General features: G+C 48.2%; 2 protein-coding genes across 4 annotated transcripts; both read right to left on the bottom strand.

Moving 5' to 3' along the window:
• Positions 1 to 2,156: 2,156 nt before the first annotated feature.
• On the bottom strand, positions 2,157 to 2,822 carry LOC133910534 (uncharacterized). Its single transcript, XM_062352899.1, has one exon. It carries the CDS (start codon positions 2,820 to 2,822, stop codon positions 2,157 to 2,159), a length of 666 nt encoding a protein of 221 aa, XP_062208883.1.
• Positions 2,823 to 16,389: 13,567 nt separating this feature from the next.
• On the bottom strand, positions 16,390 to 20,670 carry LOC133912419 (uncharacterized). Of its 3 annotated transcripts, XM_062355132.1 has the most exons (5): positions 20,414 to 20,670; positions 19,451 to 19,480; positions 18,923 to 19,372; positions 17,768 to 17,808; positions 16,390 to 17,639 (listed from the first exon to the last, which is right to left on the bottom strand). In XM_062355132.1, exons 3-5 carry the CDS (start codon positions 19,248 to 19,250, stop codon positions 16,629 to 16,631), a joined length of 1,380 nt encoding a protein of 459 aa, XP_062211116.1. In that variant the 5' UTR covers positions 19,251 to 19,372; positions 19,451 to 19,480; positions 20,414 to 20,670; the 3' UTR covers positions 16,390 to 16,628. The 3 variants fall into 3 exon arrangements, with proteins under 3 accessions (XP_062211116.1, XP_062211115.1, XP_062211117.1); XM_062355131.1 differs by lacking the exon at positions 19,451 to 19,480; XM_062355133.1 differs by lacking the exon at positions 19,451 to 19,480 and having other exon boundaries at positions 18,923 to 19,450.
• Positions 20,671 to 21,596: the final 926 nt, after the last annotated feature.

The raw sequence follows: 21,596 nt of genomic DNA on the forward strand, positions 1-21,596 counted from the left end.
CCGTTCGCTTTCGAAGAGCAGTGCGGAGCGCCTGACGTCGAGCGATTTTTGAAGATCTTTGTTCGGTAACCGCCTATTTACTAGCGATTTTTCATGATTCGTTCGGTAATCGTTCTTAGGAGGTCGGTAGTTTATTGTGTGGTCGATTAGGACGATTTAGTGGTTGATTCGCTCGGTTATTGACTATTTACTAGGATTTTTTATGTAATTCGTTCGGTAATCGTTCTTAGGAGGTCAACATTTCGTTGTGTGATCGATTAGGATGATTTAGTGGTTGATTCACTCGGTTATTGACCCTATTGCGTCGGTTTTTAGCCCGATGTGCACGGTTGTTACCTTGTACTGGTAAGGGTTGTTAATATTGGTCAAGTTAATTGTTTCTTCAGACATTTATGCATGACTAGCAACATGACAACACATGTTTATCAATTTAACATGTATATACATAATTATTAGTAGGTTAACCATTGAGCTTTCTTCTTCCAACAGAGACAATACAAACTAATCGATGACAGATAGAGATGTGGTGTGGCAACACGAGAACAATTTGGCCCTGAGGTTTGGGTGCACTTACTGCAATAAGAAAAAGAAAGGCGATGGTGCCACAAGGTTGAAAGAACATTTGGCAGGGCGTGGATCAAATGTTATACATTGTGATATGGTGCCTTCAGATGTGCATGATTATTTTAGGCGTAAGCTGGATAGGGCAAGAGATAAGAGGAAGGAAAAGGCTGAGGAGAGGTTTTGGAGGCAAGAGTCAGTAAGAGTTCAGGTAGATTTGACAAGCGATAATGAGGAGACGGAAGAGGAACAGGTGCAACGTGTCATGGCTCAATCTAGGGAGGAGGAAGAGTTTAGGAGGTGGGTAAGTGAGTCATATGAGTATGGAGGTGGCAGTGGAAGTGACAGATGAGGTACTGTGTTAAAGAGGATGCTTAGGAGAGCATCTTCAATCAGGGAGCCACCACTAAATGTTAGAGATTACAATGTTTCCGTAGCAAAAACCCCTGTGCAGCAGAGGATTGACACCGGGTCATGGAGTGCGAAGGGAAAGAAAACGAAGGAAGCTATTGGTTTGGCATGATGCAAATTTCTCCATACTTCAGGTATTCCTGGTAGAAGGGCTGATGGCGTATTCTTTGTTGCTGCAGTGAAAGAAATACAGAAATATGGTGAGTGATTAAGTTTGTAATGAATTTATTATTATCTTATTTCTTTCTTTTTGACTTATGACCATCTATTCTATAACAGACGATGGTGTACTGTCGGTGAATCAGGAACCAAGGGTCCCCGAATCCCGAGGCCAGGCCAGCAATCCGCCACGTGGTGCCATCCCGCGAGGTAACCTCCGCGAGGTAAAAAAGACTAAGTCCTGAGAGAGGGCGCTCGGGGCCACAGTCAGTGGTCCCCGAGTACCCGGGTTCCTTGATGATCTGCGAAGACTAAAGTGACTAGGGAGAAAGTGCTCGGGGAGGTGAAAGTGACCCCCGAGCACCCAAGTCCCCCGACGACCAGGAGAACCGAGTACGGGAAGAGGTGTGCCCGGGGCTGCGAGCAGTAGCCCCCCGGGCACCCGAGTACCCCGAGGACTCAAGGAAGGTAGTTCCGGGAGAGAGTGCTCGGGGCTGCGAGCAGTGGCCCCCGAGCACTCGGTTCCCTAAGGATCAGTACAGTCAAGACCGGGAGAGAGTGCTCGGGCCGTGAACAGTGGCCCCCGAGCACTCGGTTCCCCGAGGACCAAGAAAGGGTGTTCTCGGGAGAGAGTGCTCGGGGAGGCGAACAGTGACCACCTGAGCACTCGGATCCCCAACGACCCAGGAAGCCCCTCCGACAGTGGCCCCCACAAGGGTCCAGCGATGAGGTGTCAGCCAGTGAAAGGCCCGAGGTCGCATTTAAGAGCGCGCGTGGCCCATCACCTCCAACTGCTCCCGTCACGCTCGATGTCAGTTTCTGCCATATTCTGGCAGAAGGGCGTGGGGACATTTAATGCACGGGTCCCATCCCGCGCTATCCGGCGCACCTCGGGATAGTGTCGTGAGGCCCGAGGTGTTCCGTCTGCCGCGCTGCTGTGGTAGCCAAACAAGACAGGGCGGGCACGTCGGGCCGCTCTATGGCTGCCCGGTGGGCCCTCTCCACGGCGCCCGTTGCCAGTGCCATCATGACGACTGAAGACCGGGCGTAGTTTTCGGTCTTCGGTATTTTCCTCCCTCCTCCTCTTCCGCGGGGGTTCTGCGGGCCGTCGCGGGGTCCGTCTCTGGCGGTGGGTCGGCTTGGGCACTCACTGTACGCGCGCTCCCGTGCCGGCCTTGGTCTCTGGGCTCCAGCGCCCGGGTGCCCATCGCCGGCGGCGGGTCGGCTTGGGCACTCGTTGTAGACCCGCTCGAGTGCCGGCCTTGGTCTCCGGGTTCCAGAACCGCAGATGCCCCATCCTCCGCAACATCGAGCCCAAGCAGATCAAGGTCTGGTTCCAGAACCGTAGATGCCGCCTCCGTCGCGGGCCGCGCGCCGGATTGTTGGCCGCCTCGGCCTCCCTCCTTTGCGCCGCCCGCCGGCGGCCACTGCAGCAGAGGCGACAGCGACGACAAGGACGTCGACGTAGGAACAAAAATCCGGGGGTGTTTTCCTTTGTCCCCCGGCACTATCACCGCCCCACTGCCAGCGGCGCCTCCTCCACCAGCCTGGCGGCTGCTGCCTGTGGCAGCCCCACGGCCGGCCTGCGGCCTGCTGCCTGCGGCACCCGCGCCACTGGCCTGCGGCCTGCAACCCGTGGCGCTCGAGCCATCGGTCTGCGTCGGGCTGCCTGCGGCCCCCTTTTCGCTCATCTGCGTCCTGCTTCTGGCGGCGTCCCCGCTAGAGGCACTCAGAGCATGACCGGTTGCCTCATCCACCCCGGGAATCTGGATAGTCCCGGCCTTCCGGCGTCCTGGCCGGTCGACCAACCCTTAGGCGTCGAACTCGGGTAGCGTCGCTTGCAGCGCCACCCGCTTCGGGTCAGCGCAGAGCGCCAGCTCCTTCCAGGGAAGCTCCGCCCGGGCCAGGTCATCCACGCCGGTCACCACTCGTAGCAGCCCCCTCAGCGCCGCATCGTCTAGGTCCCACTCCGCACCGATCTGGGTCCTGGTGATGTCCTGGGGGCCCGTGTATACCCAGCAGGGCAGGACCCACTCCCGCAGAGGTGCCAGGCGGCGGCGTAGATAATCCACCACCACCATCACCGAAGTGAGGCCGGCATGGGGTAGGAAGTCGATGCGATCCAGGACCGGATCCATCCGCTCGTCCGCCTGCGGCGGCGCCTCCCAGGTTGACCTCTAGGGCTCCGCCGCCCTCTCCGGCAACGTCAGGAGATCGTGAGGACTGACTTCGATGTAGAACCAGTCGCGCCGCCAGTCGTCCCATTTGCTCCGTAGCACCTGGGGAATGTACTGCTCTCCCAGGCCATCCCGCAGCCGAAAATTGCAGCAGCCGGCGACGTCGGCGGTGGAGAAGCCCCTCTTCTTCCCGGCTGGCTGCAGCATGAAGAAATGTCGGAAGAGCGACACCGACGGCGGCACCCCCACGAACATCTTGCAGAGGTGGGCGAAGACCGCCAAAGAGATGACGGAGTTTGGGCTGAGGTGCACCAGCTGGATCCCGAACATGTCGAGGATTTGGAGGAAGAAGGTCGAGAACAGCGGCACTAGCCCGGCCGCCACGAAGGAGGTGAAGAGGACGATGCGCTCCGGCCGGTCCTTCACTGGCGGGAAGCTCACCGACCTCACCACCGAGGCCTCCCGCTGGCCTTCGGGCACCATCAACTTCCGCACTTTATCTATCGCCTCCTCGTTCACGAGTCGGGACTCCGGCAGCACGCTGTCGGGTGTCTTGTCACGGCGGCTTCCTCCCGCTCTCGGCATCTTGTCAGGGTGCTGGGTTCGGCCTCAGTGACGACGAAGGGCCCATCCGCAGTCTCTAGGCCATTACTTGCCAATGGGCCCGGGGGCTGCTGTCGGTGAATCAGGAACCAGGGGTCCCCGAATCGCGAGGCCAGGCCAGCAATCCGCCACGTGGCGCCATCCTGCGGGGTGACCTCCGCGAGGTAAAAAAGACTAAGTCCCTGGAGTGGGCGCTCGGGGCCACAGTCAGTGGTCCCCGAGTACCCGGGTTCCCCGATGATCTGCAAAGACTAAAGTGACCAGGAAGAAAGTGCTCGGGGAGGTGAACAGTGACCCCCGAGCACCCAAGTCCCTCGATGACCAGGAGAACCGAGTACGGGGAGAGGTGTGCCCGGGGCTGCGAGCAGTAGCCCCCCGGGCACCCGAGTACCCCGAGGACTCAAGGAAGGTAGTTCCGGGAGAGAGTGCTCGGGGTTGCGAGCAGCGGCTCTCGAGTACTCGGTTCCCCGAGGATCCGTACAGTCAAGACTGGGAGAGAGTGCTCGGGCCGTGAACAGTGGTCCCCGAGCACTCGGTTCCCCGAGGACCAAGAAAGGGCGTTCTCGGGAGAGAGTGCTCGGGGAGGTGAATAGTGACCACCCGAGCACTCGGATCCCCGATGACCCAAGAAGCCCCTCCGACAGTGGCCCCCACAAGGGTCCAGCGATGAGGTGTCAGCCAGTGAAAGGCCCGAGGCCGCATTTAAGAGCGCGCGTGTCCTCACCTTCAACTTCTCCCGCCACGCTCGATGTCAGTTCCTGCCATATTCTGGCATAAGGGCGTGGGGACATTTAATGCACGGGTCCCATCCTGTGCTATCCGACGCACCTCGGGATAGCGTCGTGAGGCCCGAGGCGTTCCGTTTGCCGCGCTGCTGTGGCAGGCGAACAAGACGAGGCAGGCACGCCGGGCCGCTCTGCGGCTGCCCGGTGGGCCCTCTCCACGGCGCCCGTTTCCAACGCCATCATGACGATTGAAGACCGGGCGCGGGGCGCGTTTTCAACCCCCGTCACTTCGCGCAGAGGCCATGATGACGCCCTTTCCATTTATGGCACCTTGGAACTTGTGCCCTCACATTCGGGGCATGCTACCGCCGGTGGGTATTTAAAGCAGCCAGCAGCGCGGACAGAAAAAGCCTCTGGAGGTCTGAGAGAGTTAATTGGAAGGCGACGCTCGAACTCTCAGACAAGCGCACTCAGAGCCAATGAACACACACACACAGATCGAAGAACACCTTCGTACGAGTATAGAAACTAAAGAACAAGGAGCCCCAGGCTCGAGGATAGACAGACATTCTTGTAACTAGCACATTCCTGAAAGACATTCTCAGGGCATTTATAGCATCCACACAGGAGTAGGGTGTTACGTGCAGTGCGGCCCGAACCTGTCTAAAAATTCCCCAGCGTATTTACTCTTTTCTACATTAGATCATTCCACCCCACCAGCCATCGCATTCATATCCATTTATTTCTCCAGCAAACATATTCAGAATCATCCCCCCGACCGAATCTCTAAAAAGGGTCCCTCAGGATCCCTGCGACAGGAGCTAACCCTCCGACATGTACCATCTCCATCTAGTCGGGATATAGATGGTAAGTACATGGACGAGAACGAGAGTGCATTGAAGAAGATATTTGGCAAGTGGAAGCTAGAATGGCCAGAGTATGGTGTGATCATCATGTGTGATTCTTGGACTGGACCGACGCATATGAGTATTATTAATTTCCTTATATATTGCAATGATTGTATGACGCATATGAGTATGGTGCGACTGGCTACAGTCAAGATGGAAAGTATTTGAACAAGGTACATTATTTTGCTGAGTTGGTAACATAGTATTTCAATTGTTGCATATTTATTTGGTTGATTTGTTTATGCAGGAGATAAGAGCAGTGGTCAATGATTTAGGGCCACAAAATATTGTGGAGATCGTGACTGATAACGGGTCTAACTATAAGAAGGCTTGTCAGGTTCTCAAAAGAGAATATCCTGCTATCGCGTGGCAGCCTTGTGTGGCGCATACGATAAATTTATTGTTAAAATCAGTTGGTGAATTTAGATAACACGACATTATCATTCAAAGTGTAAGGTCCATATCGCGATAGCTGTACAATCATTCAAAGCTACATGAAATGATGAAGACCCCGATTGGTTGAGAGTTGGTGAGGTAGAATGCCACAAGATTTGGCACAAACTATCTATTTCTTGAAATCTTTCTATACCGAAAGGATATGTTCATGCAATGGATGACATCTAGTGAGCTCCAGTAGTCTCGCTACATTAGTTCTGATATTGGGAGATATGCACATAGTTACCTATCCAGCTTACCATGGTGCGACAATCTTAAAATGGTTGTCGATTCCATTCAGCCATTGTATGCCTTCCTCCAATTTGCTGATCAAGACAAGGTGCCAACATTGAGTGAGGTGCTCCCGAGATACATAGTTGTCAAGTAGGAGTACGATTCGTTGTATTACAATGATAGGGATTCTTTTGAAAAGTACATGACAATTATCGATCGCAGAATGCATGATCTAGCGAATGAGACCTATATGAATACTGGTGATACACTCCTACCACTTACATTGTTATTGTACTAATGCTTATGGTACTAATGCTTTGATCATGAACTTGCAGCGGCCGCATTGAACCCCCGCACACACTACGCGTATGGCACGTGTCCAAACTTGTTCGAACATCTCTGAGAGGCATTCGAGAGGATGATCGATGTTAGTATTACCGCGGAAGCACTTATTGAGGTTGAAATATGTAACACCCTGATTTTTAAATTTTGCAATTCTTTAAATTTTTCCTAGATTTAATTTGAGTTTAAACAAATAGCATAGGATAAAACTTAATTTCTAAATGTTAAATTCAAATTTGAATTAGGATTATTATTTGCTTGAATGCATTCATGCTGGAGTTAGGCATTTAGGTTTTTGTTTGTCTTATTTGAATTGTTTGCTTGAGAATAGATTTAGCAATGTTTAGAAAATAATAGAAAATAGTTTTGGAAAAAGAGAAAGAAATAAAAAGAAAAGAAAAGATTAAAACTCCCTCCTGGGCCGCCCTTCCTCCTTCGGCCCACTCTTCTATGCCGGCCCATTCCTTTCCCCGCCTCACGCCACTCCTCCTGGGTCGCGCCGTGCGCCCGAGCTGGCCCAGCCAGCCGCACGCGCCTGCGAACGCACCTTCCGTCGTGCCGCCTTCGCCCGAGCCTCTGCCATGTGGGTCCCGTGGGTCAGAACCGTCTTCTACCTCCAGAAGGAGTCCGAACCGAGCACGAGACCAGGACCGGCTGTCGAATCCCGCTCGAATTCGAGCCCTATCCAAGGGGGAAAACATCTGGAAGCTCGTCCCATGATTCTCGTGATCTTTTGCCAGCTTATCTCCATCGAATCCGTGTTTAAATGGGGAAAATCGAGCTCGAATTTGCGCCGCCGCCCTCTTTCTTGGCGTGCGTGCCACGGACTCCATGATTCCGTCGCCTATAAATAGCACCCGACGCCCCTTTGTCCCATCTCGCCAAAAACCGCTGCCTCCCATGCTCTTCATCGCCGAATCACCGAGAGCCTGCCGCCGCCGCCATTAGAGCCGACCGAGCTCGCCAACTCGTCGATTTCGTCGCGCTTTGCCGCCGACTAGCCGCCCCGAAGCTTCTACAGCGCCTCCCGAGCACGCCCCTGCCCTCTCCTTTGCCTCTGGGTCACCGGAGACCACACCCCGAGCTTCCCCGATGCCTTCGTCGACGCCGGCCAGTTCCCGTGCCGTTCCAACCCCGGTAAGCCCTAAAACGAGCTCCCTATGCCCGCCTCACCGTGTTACGAGGACCAACGCTGGCGACAAGGTCTGCGCCGATCTCCGGCGAGATCGCCGCCGTGATCCCCTCGGCTCAGCCGTGTTCATCCTCTCAGCAGCCCCTCCCTCTCTGAGCCGTCCGATCTAGTCCGAACGGCCGAGATTAGATCGCACCTATACCTCTTCAGTAGCCAGTAGCAAGTCGCCACGTGTCGTCTCTTTAAACACAGTCAGCACCTTAGTCACGTCACCCTGCCACATCAGTGCCACATGTGCGCCACATCAGCCATTATGCCCAGTCATCTACCCAGTCAGCAATTCAAGCTTTTCCAGTACAAAGATAAATCCAAAAATTCCAGATAATTCTTTTAATTGGCAATTTTGCAGAAAGACCCCTAGACTTCTCTGTAATTACCTAAAAGCCCCTGTCTTTTTACAGTTTAGTCCCTGAACTTTTTCATATTTACAAATAGGTCCCTCTGTTTTTACAAATAGGCCCCTCTATTTTTACAAAAAGGTCCCTATACTTTTCCATAATTACAATTAAGTCCTTTTCTTAATTAAAATAAACCCTAATCTTGTTTTTAGTGTATCTTTTCCGTCGTAGCTCCGATTTAAGCGATTCTTGCGCCGATAGATTCGTTTCTCCGAGCTCTATCTTTCTAGTTAGGTTTTGTCTTATTGTTTCTCTGGTTTGTACTCTGTTCTTAGTATGTTTTGTTTATGTACTTTGCCGGTTATTGTGCGATTAGTCGTCAACGCCCCGGATCAGTTTGAAGAATATCAAGACCAGGAGCAAAAATACACTGAGCAGCAGCAAGGAGAAGGTAAGTGTCCTTGATCATATTGAACCTATGTTTTTAAATGTTTTGTTTTACAAAATTGCATGCAATGTCTGTCAATATGATGGGTAGTCACCTATGTTAGGGTTTTCTCTAGATTTTCCCTTATCATCCCTTGGAACCTAGATGGTTTATAGTTAGGTGTCTTTTATGGGTAGATTGCTTAGCCATGCTTTTGGGATATTGGGAAGTGTCATATACTTGATTAATGAACATATGCAACAATAGTGGTTAACTGGTTAATGATCTAGCAACATGGAACCTTATGCCTTGAGCAAGGTAGTTTTGATGGTTGTCATGGTTATGACGTTGGTTTAGTGTTTGCTCAAGTAACCTAAGTAAGGACCGGTTCATGGAGCGACAACCCGAGAAGCTCCGTACAAACACGAGACTGATATGGGAAAGCTTAGCCGATTAATTAGGGTTCTTCCAGTGTTGTGTGGGCCAGAGGGGAGGCGTGGATAAGAGAAGGTAATTCTCAGAAACCACATGGCACAAGAGGGGGCTTCTAGGTGGCAGCACCTAGCGGTGAAACCTGGAGTGTTCGTGACACATACTGGGAGGATTCTTTGTAAAGGCTTCGTAGTGATCTCTTGGCAACACACCACTGGCGTGTGTATAGTGCTTGGCCGGCATTGCAACATGGAGACTTTAGTCATCTGCTTGCAGGTGATGAAATCACGACTCGTAAAAAAGTTGTACAACCTCTGCAGAGTGTAAAACTGTTATAACAGCCGTGCTCACGGTCATGAGAGACTTGGATCCTCACATGATTAGTTGGTGGTGGAATGGTTATGAGCTTGGTTATGGTTCTAGTACAGGGAGTACTAGATGGTTATAGTTTTGGTTATAGTACAGGGAGTACTAGACGGTTATGGTGTGCAAGGTGGGGAGCCTTGTATGCTGGGTATTGGACTGTATGGGTTACATTCACTTAATAAATGTCTAATGCTTTTGAGTCCAAATATGTTTTCTTTACTTGCATTTACGCAAAAATACCATGTGATAGCCTATTCTTGTTGAAAGCCTGCATATCATTATTTTCCCACACTTGCTGAGTACTCCATGTGCTCACCCTTGCTATCTCCCACAATACATATACTGCTCAGTGGAAGACTTTCAAGACTTTCAAGATGATGACCTGGTGATCTAGGAGTGTGTCTTCCAGTCAGTGCCTGTGGAGCGCTTGGTCGCCGATGCTTTCATTCCGCTGCCGTCGTTTAATAGTTATAGATTGGTTAGTAGAGTTGTTTAGGTGAAGACTTTGTGTAAGAGTTTGACGACTGTAAGCTAAAGTATTGCTTTTGTTACTTCACCTGTGACGTCCTTATGTGTGTTGAACATCCTGGGCACACATAAGCCGCATCTGGTTTTGGCCGTTAAAACCGGGCGTGACAAAATATATCGGACAAAGTCTTTGTCGTTCGCTTGTCCGCTCGCTTCACGAATGGCTTGTGACGGCAGGACTCAACCTGATACGAATTGCGTTGACATATCTAACCGTTGCATCACTTTATCTACTTTTCCAAATGTTATATCACTTTACCTACTTGTAGCATAATGGTGATCTATGTTTGGTTCGTCTACACCTACACTAACGACGCTTGCTAGGCGTCTAGTGTCTCAGTGCGCTTCATCTAGTGGGTGTGAGAGGAACTGGAGTACATTTGTATTTATCCACATAAAAGTTCGCAATCGCTTAAGCTACAAGAAGCTCCATAAGTTGGTATATGTCAATTATAACCTGAGAATACAGAATAATTTGGATGTAGACATCAAGTTGACTACTGATGATGATTCATTTCAGCAGCTTATGGAGCTCATATTGAACGAGGAGAATAATCCGCTCTGTGACTGGATGGAGGCCGGTAGATCAAATGGTGCCCCAGAGCTTGATGAGGACAACACAGACAGTGACATATCCCTGCCAACTCACCTGGTGATAGACACAGTGAACGCACAAGATTTGCAATGGTGGGCTACTAAAGTGGTAGGTGACACACACACAGGAAAGAGGAAGAAGAAAATGGCGCATCCAAAGAAGAGCAAGAATACTAAGGGTAAGGGTAAAAGACAAGTGCAAAGTGACGAGAACACGGATAGTGAACCAAAGAGCCCAACTTACCAAGTATCGAATGACAGCAGTATAAAGATAGATAGCGATGACGATGACGGTCAGGGAGGTGATGTTCCTCCATGCCCATCCTCTGTTGTTTCTCCCATGCAATTCACTAGTGAGAGTCAATTAGCCACAATTTGTGGAAGGAACTCAGGCAGCTACTATGATATCAAGCATTACCCCTCTACTGATGTGGAGTACAACGGGAAAAGAGTGTTACAGCGTGCTTTCTTTGCATTCGCCGCAACTATCAAAGCATTTCGATATTGCCGACCCATCATATGCCTAGATGGAACATTCTTGACTAGGAAGTACAAAGGGCAGATATTGTCTGCAATTGGGGTCGACGGTAACAACTAAGTCCTGCCATTAGGGTTTTCTTTCGTGGAGAGTGAGAACAGGGACAGCTGGTATTGGTTCCTAGAGCGGGTCAAACATGCTATTGTTCTTGACCGACCAGATGTGTGTCTCATTCATGATAGATATGCAGGATTGTTGCAGGCTTTGCTGGATATGCAACATGGTAGTGTTCGACGAGGTGTAGCAGCACAGTGGTCCGACCTCAAAAGCAAGTGGTGCATGCGCCATATGGGTGCGAACTTCTACAGACAGTTTAAAAACAAAGAGTTGATGAAGCTTTTCAAAAAATTGTGCAGTCAAAACCAACAACGAAAGTTCAATGCGCTATGGACAAGACTTGATGACTGACTCTAAAACAAACTGCGGAGGCTGCACCTAACGGTGATGAACCAATAGCTCTCGGACCTCTTCCAACAAATACTCCGCAGATAGTAAGGAGATCAGGCTCATCTATTAGGAGCTTCTCACAGTGAATACGTAATGAGCCAAATGAAAAATGGGCTCTGTTGTACGATAGTGGTGGTGCAAGGTATGGAGTAATGACTACAAATCTTGCAGAGGTTTATAACTGGGTCATGCGAGGAATGAGGTCCCTACCACTAGTTGGAATTGTAGAAGGCATTTTGCATGGGACTTGTAAGTATTTTATTGATCGGTATGCAGCTGCTAAGATTGTAATGGAGGACAATCGTATGCTTTACGGACGGATGCTATATGAGTACATGGAGAAGGCCAATAAGAAGGCCCACATGCATCGCGCAAATCAAGAGGGGACTGCGGAGCACAGGTTCAGTGTCCTATGCCGGGATAAGGGTCGGAGGGGGAGGGGGGTAGACGTGAGCGGCATGTTCAAGAGTGTGTGCTAAGGATTAGGACATGCATCTATAGTTGTCAGAAGCCACAATTACTCCACAAACCTTGTACACACATCATAGCTGCGTATGCGGAGCACCATATGCTTCCCAGGCAATATGTTTCAAAGTATTTTATGAAAGATCAAATACTCAACACCTGGAATCATGAGATGTATGGTTACGGCATTGTTGACACTTTTACAAGTAATCCAGGGCCTGCAAGAATATATGTGCCTGATTTGGAAAAGATGAAGAACGCACCTAGCCGAAGAAAAACTCGTCAGATTCGCAATGATATGGATGAATCCGAGGCTGGCCCTAGGGTCAAGCGATGCAGTCAGTGCAATGAAATAGGTCACACGTACAAGTATTGTCCTAAAAATGCACCTGGTGATGCACCTGTTGTCTAGGTGAGTTTTATGGTGCGTTGTGCTTGATTTGTACCATTTGAACCTTTGTTTGTAGGTCACTATCGCAGTGCGTTAATGTTGCATATAGTGATATAGCGAATTTGCATTCAAAGTATATTGTTACTGTCTATATCTAACAATGCATTAATGTACATGTCTTTGAAATGCAGATATGGCGGACCCTGTGACCCCCAAGCTTCTAGACCCTACAGTGGACAAGAAGCATCGCAGCTTCTTATCCGCCGAGCACCAGACGGAGCTAGGAGTGTTTCGACCACGAGGCCCTGGAGAGCTGCTCACGATAGACGAGCGATGGAAGCACAGGTACTTCGATAATTTCATACGAAATTGCTATATCACTGATGTAATTCCATATTATTGATATATTGCAATACTTGTAGGTTGGCAGCGGCAGAACTCCTACCGCTTTGCCGGTTGGTCGAGGCCCGATCGATGGAGAACCCTGAGGCAGCGGCGCGTCGTTTCTACTTTGACCGGTCGCTGATAGCAACCCTGGTCGACCGATGGAGGCCGGAGACACATATGTTCCATCTCCCGTGCGGCAAGATGACCCCGACCTTGCAGGACGTAGCCTACCTCTTAGGCCTACCTTGTGCAGGAGCTACGGTTGGGGTCATCGATATGGATGCTGACTGGATCAACATCAAGCATCAGCGCTTTGGCCCAGTGGAGCGGAAGGCGGACGCACCCCCCTACGTGCCTGATTTCTTGTCCGATGCACAAGGGCCAACGAAGAAGTGGATCCTACAGTTTCAGGTTCGGTACAATACAACCTATCATTTACTATTCTAGTATGTAGCAATGATCATTTTTGACACCAGTCATATTTGCATCCGGCGTACATACACCCCCATGCCAATGCATACGCAGTCTCCAGGCATTTGGAGGCCTTTCTGCTATGGTTGTTTGGGTGGGTTGTGTTCACCAGTGGCCAAGGCCACCTGGTTGCGAGGACGCTTGTGCCGTACGTCAGGTTGATAGCGGAAGCTGATAGGGAGGAGGTACCGCAGTTTAGTTGGCATCCGATGTATCAGGTGCTCTGCAACGCGTGCACGAAGAAAGAGCCACTAGCCACTTTTGCCGGGTGTCCACTTCTTCTGCAGCTGTGGTCATACGAGTGTTTCATCATAGGCAGGCTGGTGGTGGACCACTCCCCGTACCCTGAGGAATGGTACATCGAGCCGGACGAGGACGCGCCTACTATGGCCTCGATGTGGTGCCGTCGTCGGGTACGTATTTTATATTAACACTTTCCTTCGCAAGCTTTTTTCCCTCTAATGATTTGTAACGATGTTTGTCACGCAGCCAGACTAGGCGCATGAGCAGCCTCGTAGTGCTTACGAGTATTTTCGGACCCAGTTCGACAGGCTATGTCCGGACGATGTGGTCTGGGAGCCTTACAACATCTTGGCCGTGCAGGATTGGGTTTGTCACCATTCGAGCCATACTACAGCACAACAGCCTGGCCTTCTCCTGCTGCACCGGCATACCACGCAGGTACAATTATACAATTTTTACTACTACTTCCAATACCATATTGTTCATATCCAACATAATTATTTGTTCGTAAGCCCCTTCAGCCAGTACACATGGACGCCAGCAGAGCCTTCATAGTCCTCCTACCATAGTCAGGAGGATGAGGCTGGCCCGGACGCTGCATACAACCTTGTTCGTGACTTCTTCGGGAGCACACCTGACTATGATGTTCTCCAACGGTCCCAGGTACCCAGTGCTCCCCTTCGGACACAGCCCACGTAAAACCAGGCCTCGACACCGGTGCTCCCTACTAGGCCTACCAGACACGTCAGTCCACCCGACCCCCTCACCTACCCCAGGAGTCACGTGAGGGTTAACCAGCGGCATCGGGACCACGATGGGGCACACGGGCGACGGCAACGAGGGAGGCAGCAGTAGAATTTTAGATTTTATGTAACTTACATATGCATATTCGCTTTGCGATGTACTCCTACGTATTCAGACACGTTTACTCTTTATGGTCCACTTAGCATGTCGTAACTGCATTTCGTATTCCAAAACGATGGCATCCTAGTTGCATTTCTTAATCTGACATGACCACAAGCTACATTCTGTCGTCGTCATTATATCTTACAAAACAACTTATACAACGAGTGATACCTCGCTTCCTCTGTTGGGAGTGTTACTTTAATCAAAAAGTGACCACACTACTGAACTTTAACCATGACATGACAACACATGCCTCCTTGTGCAGGCTTTAAACAAGAAGTGACAACACTACCCAGCTTTTTCCAAACAATAAATGACAACACAGGTACCAATAAATATGGAATCTCTGACCATCATCAATGACACAACTTTCCCATTCTTCACGATGGAATTCGATGCTCCTGCCACCAGCTGCGCCTCTGCACTCACTCCTTTCTTCAAGAGCGAATCCAATGCTCCTGTCTCCCCCAACCATAAATAGCCGAACCTCCTTACATTGATGCACCACTCATTTCTCAGATCTCTCAAGTGCAATGTCTTCTTCAGCTCCATCAAGCCCACCAAAGAAATATTGGGGGACTACCATACCTGAAGGTCTCGAACCACCAATGTGCTTCTGTGGTGACATTTGTAAGCTCCGCGAGTCGCAGGACATCTCATACACCTATTGGTTGCGCTTCTTCATGTGTGCCAACTACGAGTATGACAAGCCTCAACATGCAAGAAATGGTTATCGATCGGTATGACAACAGATATCAGCATCATCTCTTTCGATTTTGCACCCTGTTTTACTAACCGCTCATCTTGTTCCATTTGTTCAGTCCCCTCCACCGCTATGTGATTTTATTCAATGGCTCGATAATGAGCAAAATGACGCACAGAAGCAGTGGGTCGACATGAACATGAGGTGGAGAAGGGAAGCGTACGCACGTCGGGAGTATGAGCAACAGCAAGAGGAACTTCGCCTCAAGCGGGAGGAAGAAGAGCGCATGAGGAAGACAGCGCACGACCGTACCGTGGCTCAGACTCGGGAGGCTGAGAGGGAAAGGAAGCGGGAGAGAGCCCGCCGTGCTAAGGCGGCAGGTTCCGATGCCCTCCGAAAGGGAAAGTATCCTAGATGCACTCAGTAGAGAATATCTAATGTAACCCGACATACTTTCACTCCCTAAGGCATGTTATGATTAAGATCGACGCACTAATAAGTAGATCTTAGTACGAACCGTACATGCCAACTTTGTTTCCTCATCGTGTTGTCGCGGTTATAGTCTTATGTAATATTTTCAACCTATGTTTAATACTATGTTTGTCGTCGTTCGCACCCCATACCCACGTAATATGCTGCGAGTGCTAATTACTGATTTTTATTCTCTGACTATTACATAACCTTCTCTAAATTTAAATTCCAAATTTTCTTAAAGCCCTTTTTTATTTCTTGAATTACACAAAAAATAATATTTTTAGGGGAAAAAAGACCCTAACCGCCTCCTCAGAGGGTAGCAAGGAGCTAACCGCCCTCGCCCCTAAGAGGGCGGTTAGCCCCCTTGCCGCCCTCTGAGGGGGCGGTTAGGTCTGCCGTCCTCTCAGAAGGCTGCAGCTCCGAGAGAGCTGCAGCCGTCTAGTTTTGCAATTTCTCCCATAAAGAATCTATTTATTTAAATTTTTAATAAAACATATAAAAAAGAACTCTTGCGTTGGCTCAGGCCAACTCCATAATGCCATCCGCCACAACAAGCCAACAACACGAGCAGACCGTGTCCTCGCCGTGCATCCGAAGCCCAAGACACCCACGATCGTGCCCCTTCGACAAACGCCGCGGATCTCTGCTCCAACCCAAAAGACAGCCAACCAGACGCATGCATTTTTAGTACTGGAGCCAACCCCCCGCATGACCTCGTCGCCGGGACGCGCTGCTACGTGTGAACTGAACATCCTTTGAACAAAGTTCAGGGGTCGAAGAGGCACAAATTGCACCTGCTGCCCTCGGGTCGAAGCAAATCAACGCCGCTTGGGTAGGACAGCCGAAGTGCCGTAGGTGGACACGAAGCACATGTTTAAGCAGAGAACAATACCAAACCATCGCCGAACGCAACAGAAATTGAACAAGTCATCAAGGCATAAGCATATTAAACATAGCCATCGATTCTTAATGTAAGGATTCATAACAGACCCATAGTTAGCCTAATGCGTGTGTCACATGCAAAGCAAGCACCGTCAAACCAAACTCCCGTCTAGGACGACTACTGCGCATGGATGCTGAGTTTTACATGCTGCTATGATACGTTACAAAAGGGATACAAAATGACAGAATGTAGGGCACACATCATATCCTCTGTGCCACGAAGTTCTAGCTACTTCATGGATCGATCAGACTTCGCTGCTGACTGTTGACCATTGTCCTTCTGACCTGAAGACGAAGATGATCCAACCTTATTGAAAACTCTGCCACCAAAGAGATCCTTCCCAATCATCCTCTTGAAGGGGAACTGTTTCTTGAAACGGTTCCGGAACAGTGACCCACTGCTTCGGCTTGGCACGAGAGCAGAATGATTCCTCTTCAAGCCATGATCGTTGCAGGAAGGGTTTGCGCTGCTGCTACTTCCGCCTGCACCACCGCCTAACGAAAGATTCCTGCAGGCGGATCTGAGGGCAACATGCAGAGGTTCTGAGAACGATATGCATCCTTCGTCGTCAGCAGCTCGCGCGCACAGGGGGCAAGATGGTTCATGGGCTTGAATTTTGGGAGTGCTTTCCTCCAAGCAGTCCGCATGGAAGACATGCCGGCACGGGAGGACTGCTGCTACTGGCATGTCGGTATTTCGAACAATCCTATTAGAGGTCCAAGGTGATTTCTGCCGCAGGAATCTCTCGCATAACCCACACTTGAGAAATCTCACTGAACTTGTGGGGGATCTTTGGGACTCAATACTGATAAGATCCGATATGTCAATGGCATCCCCATCGTATCCAAAATCATAGCTGCTAGCATTGCTCCATCTAAAACCTTCCCTTCTTGAGCTTGTATTCGGTCCAGGCGAAGCCTCCATCTTCCCAAGCTCACTCAATGCATTATGGAACTTGAGCTCCGGACTCGCCAAGCTGCGACGCCACAGAGGAGAAGCTTGGCTGTCATCACTTGGTGTTGTTCGCCCAGCATTGCTAACCTCGGGCACTCTGGAGGCTTCTGCTTCTGACACTGGATTCCGGAAGACAAGCGGGTAGACCGGTTTTGACATGAATGATCGCCTACCCATATGATTACGAGGTAGATATGGGGCTGGTTGTTTACTAGACGATGCTAGCTGACCTGATTCCGAGAATGGGGATGCAGAACTGAAACTACCCACGACAGTCAAATGCCTCTGCAGCAGATGAACATAGATGTCAGCAATGTGATAAAGACTGCAATATTCTTGATTAGTTTCATTAGATCTATGTCACCTGTCAAAGGAATTGGGAGATAACTCATTAAAGACGAGATGTAGCTTACCTCACTTGATTGAGGATAATGAGAAGTTTCTGGTCTTGATCCTGGTTCAATGAATAAAGCAAATGTTAACCAACAGGAAGATATCCAAGGAATACTAGAAATGCAGCAATGCCTGGTCAGTTGGTTCCTACTGTTGCAGGAGATGAGGAAAACATCCTGTTGTCATTAAGAAGAAAGAAAAAATTGTGGTGTAGCAGTCTTTAACTTGCAGTACTATTAATGTCTACCCCAATATTTACAGTTTAAAAAATTAACAGTCCCCAATAGATTCAATTGATGAGCAACCATAATAGATTCAGTTGATGAGCAACCATTGAGGCCATAGTGTCTGTGTAGTGCGCGAAGATATTTATATATCATGCCTATAGTTTATACGTCACTTATCACGACTAAGATGATCCTAAATATAGTTCTTTGACCCCACATACACCCAGTATTCTTTGCACTTAAATATTGTTCAAATTGATGCAAAACAGAAAAACTGACTAGGAAAGAATAAGACATTCAATAGAAATATCATAAATAATGAGTGCATAACCCGGAAAGTTCAGAAGGGAAAAGAACTGACCATGTAAATAGCAGCTATATCAGCATATCTTAACACAAGGTAGAACAAAGTGTTAAGAATAACCATTTAAGTGGGTAGTAACCAATCAAATTACAATCCCCCATTGATTATGCAATGTGTACTTGTGTAGGCACGTTTCTAAATAACAGAATTTATTTTAGAAGTAAATTACAAAAATGTAGAAGGTTCTTTACAGAAAGAAGATGTTGTCTAGATCCATAGGTACACATGTTCACTGTAAGCTTTCATCTGTATGTGCTTCCATGCCCTTCGTTTACACTACGAGCACGGAGTGGCAACGAGAGGAATGAAATACTCCAATGCCAACAATGTGACTCAAAAGTCTCAAAGTTATCTTCCGCACTTAACTGCTTGCAAAAAGTTGGGCCCATGCTACAGCTACACCATATTGTAAGTGTTTTATCAACGGAAACAGTTAACTACGTTAGTTTTTCTAGTGAATGCCCCCATTCAGCCTATCTCAGAATTCTATGAAGAGAGAACAATATTAAGCAAATAAAGTCAAGTTGTATAGCTGGTCAGCTCATTTCACAATCCACTATATGAAATGTGGAACAAGTACATACCTCCTGCAGGTGTAGAGAATTCTCCAAGATCAAATCTTTGAAGAGAGGATGTCCAGCGAGGAGCCTGAAGGCTGTCAGCTGGACTCCCAAAATAAGAGAGTGCTCCATCAGATACAGAATGATGGTGATTGAGGTACTGATCGCTACCAAATGCACTTATGCTTCCTTTACTATGAGATGACAGTGATGAAACGTAAGGTGGGTGATCATGTGGAACATCATGAACCCTACGAGGTAATCCATCTGATGAATACCGGCAGTCCCATCTCCTTGATGTCGGAGGAGAGAAGCTCGAGTTTATCCGCCAGCGAGGCTCAGTAGGATCCATGGAACAGTCTCTGCTAGCAGGATTCGACTTTGTCCCATGTGGCCTAGCGGCCACGCAGCAAAGAGCACCCGTCTTGACTAATTTTGCTTATCACAGGCAAAACACTACTTGCTTATTTATGTCTGAGATAAAGCTTGATCAGAGCGGAGAAAGATTATACACCCAAGTCAAGAAACAAAAGACATCAAACACAGTGTCACCTGCACATGTATGATGCATGTCAGCGTTGCCTGGAATAAACAGAAAGACTATTATCTTGATCTAAAAAAAGGTCCTTTTTAGGGGATAAAGAAAATGCAAATGTCTCGAATCAACAAGGATGCATACCCAGTTCAACTACCCAATTCACAGTTAGCTCCCACCAAACCTCATGCAGCATGCAAATAAGCATATTATGCACCAGGCGAACTATTTACGCACAATAGAGCTTCTATGTCATCAGACTGACTTATTCATTCTGTAAAGCTTATTATTTTTTTAAAAAAAAAAAATCACTGCCAGAAGGTTGGAGAATATCTGCCACAACAAATTTGCACCTGTTAATGCTCATAAGTGGCACCGACCTAATTCTAAAAATTATCACAGTGGAAACGAATTTACTTTGCAAGTGATTTGCTTATTCTATTTTTGCACCAAAATACTTCCATTCCTCTGCAGCGACTGATGATCTTCCTATTCAACAAGAAATTTCCACCCAGTGTCAAAATATTTTCTAAGCGGTGCAGAATAAGAGCTAACTTTAGTACTTCATCCCTCAATCCAATAAAGCACCAACAGTCCAACTATGTCGTACAAGATTAGGGTACTAGTAATAAATCATACCAAACCACGCCTAATTCGCACGGCAAACGATTCATCGATCAAAGAATCGCATCAAAATATCTAGTCCTCTCCTTAGCTCCCAAGACCCTAATTATCTCAGACCTAAGGTCACTTATTGCTTAGGTCAGGTCATCTACAGAGTAAGCCGCGTTCTCCCCCCATACACCAAGTACTAACCGACCAAGAATCAACAGAACCTACAGACCGAGTTCAAGAATCGCAACAGCATGGAGCCCCGACCCTAGCCGCTCCGTCCAACCAATAAATCCTCCCCCAAAAAACTACCGACAGTAGATTAAAACCAGGAAAGAAAGGAGGGGAAAAAAGGGGAGCGGGGGTACCTGATGGTAGTAGGAGGAGAAACGACTGAGGAAAAAAATATCGGAAAAAGTTGAGCTTTTTGGCGATGAGAAACAGAGGTGGCGACCTTTTGGAGGGTGGGGACTGGGGAGGCGGAGGAAGAAGAGGAGGACAAGGACTGGAGACAAGTGAAGAGGAGTTGCAGGGGAATAAAAGCGGGGAAGCCGAAGAGGGAGTGGAGGAGGTCACACAGATACCGGGGACGCCGGATCGAAAGACCAAAAATGAGAGGTTCTCGTGTTCGGCTTGGAACGAGAGTTGCATTTGCATGATTGGTGTATGTATCCACGCGGCAAGGGCCCCCACGTACCCCACTACAAGTTCTCCCATGGCAAATGCACACATGGAATTACTACATGGTACGTCTTTTAAATAAAACTAAAAAATGGTGTGCCCTTAGCACACCCTATGACCATCGTCAATGCAGTATATTACAACTTTTAAAGTCTGTACATACATATAAAAGTGTACAGATATAGTATTGGGTCATATATATCGTCGTTGACATGAAATTATCTTTTGAAGATAGAAGTAACATAACTATTCTTATCTTATGCATATTCTTTAGGAGATAAACTATTAAAGTGGGTTTTTCACGCTAATCTTCAAAGTGATATCGCTGACAATTGTTTGCGCAAGATTAAGACCTATGTTTGTATGAAAAAAGTATAAGGACTTACACAAAAAATACAACACTTAAATAAGGTAGAATGATTTTTATGGATTTTAAAGAAAACTTGAGAGTTTATATGTAAATTGGAACCTTTTTTCTTTTTTCTTTTAATTGTTGGTTGAGATGGGCCAAAACAACTTAAGCTAAAAGGCCCAACAGGCATTTTCAGCCTAGTCCAGGCCAGCTCCTACGGCCTAGCATATAAAAGGGGTAGCTAGAGTTTTCGGACTCTAATAGCATCTCTAGCTGACTCTATAAATATTGCTTCTTATATGTATCCATATAGAGACACTCTCTAAAAAAATTCTCTCTATTTTTTTACGCATTTTAATTAACTCTCTACTCACATATATTTTTAATATCATATAACTAAAAAAAATTCCAACGGCTATATTTAACTGTTATATTTGCAACGGCTAAATTTACAACGTCTATATTTTCAACAGCTATATTTGCAACGGCCATATTTTCTATGGCTATATTTTTCAGGT

The sequence above is a fragment of the Phragmites australis genome, chromosome 3, assembly GCF_958298935.1.
Source record: "Phragmites australis chromosome 3, lpPhrAust1.1, whole genome shotgun sequence".
NCBI classification, from domain to species: Eukaryota; Viridiplantae; Streptophyta; class Magnoliopsida; order Poales; family Poaceae; genus Phragmites; species Phragmites australis.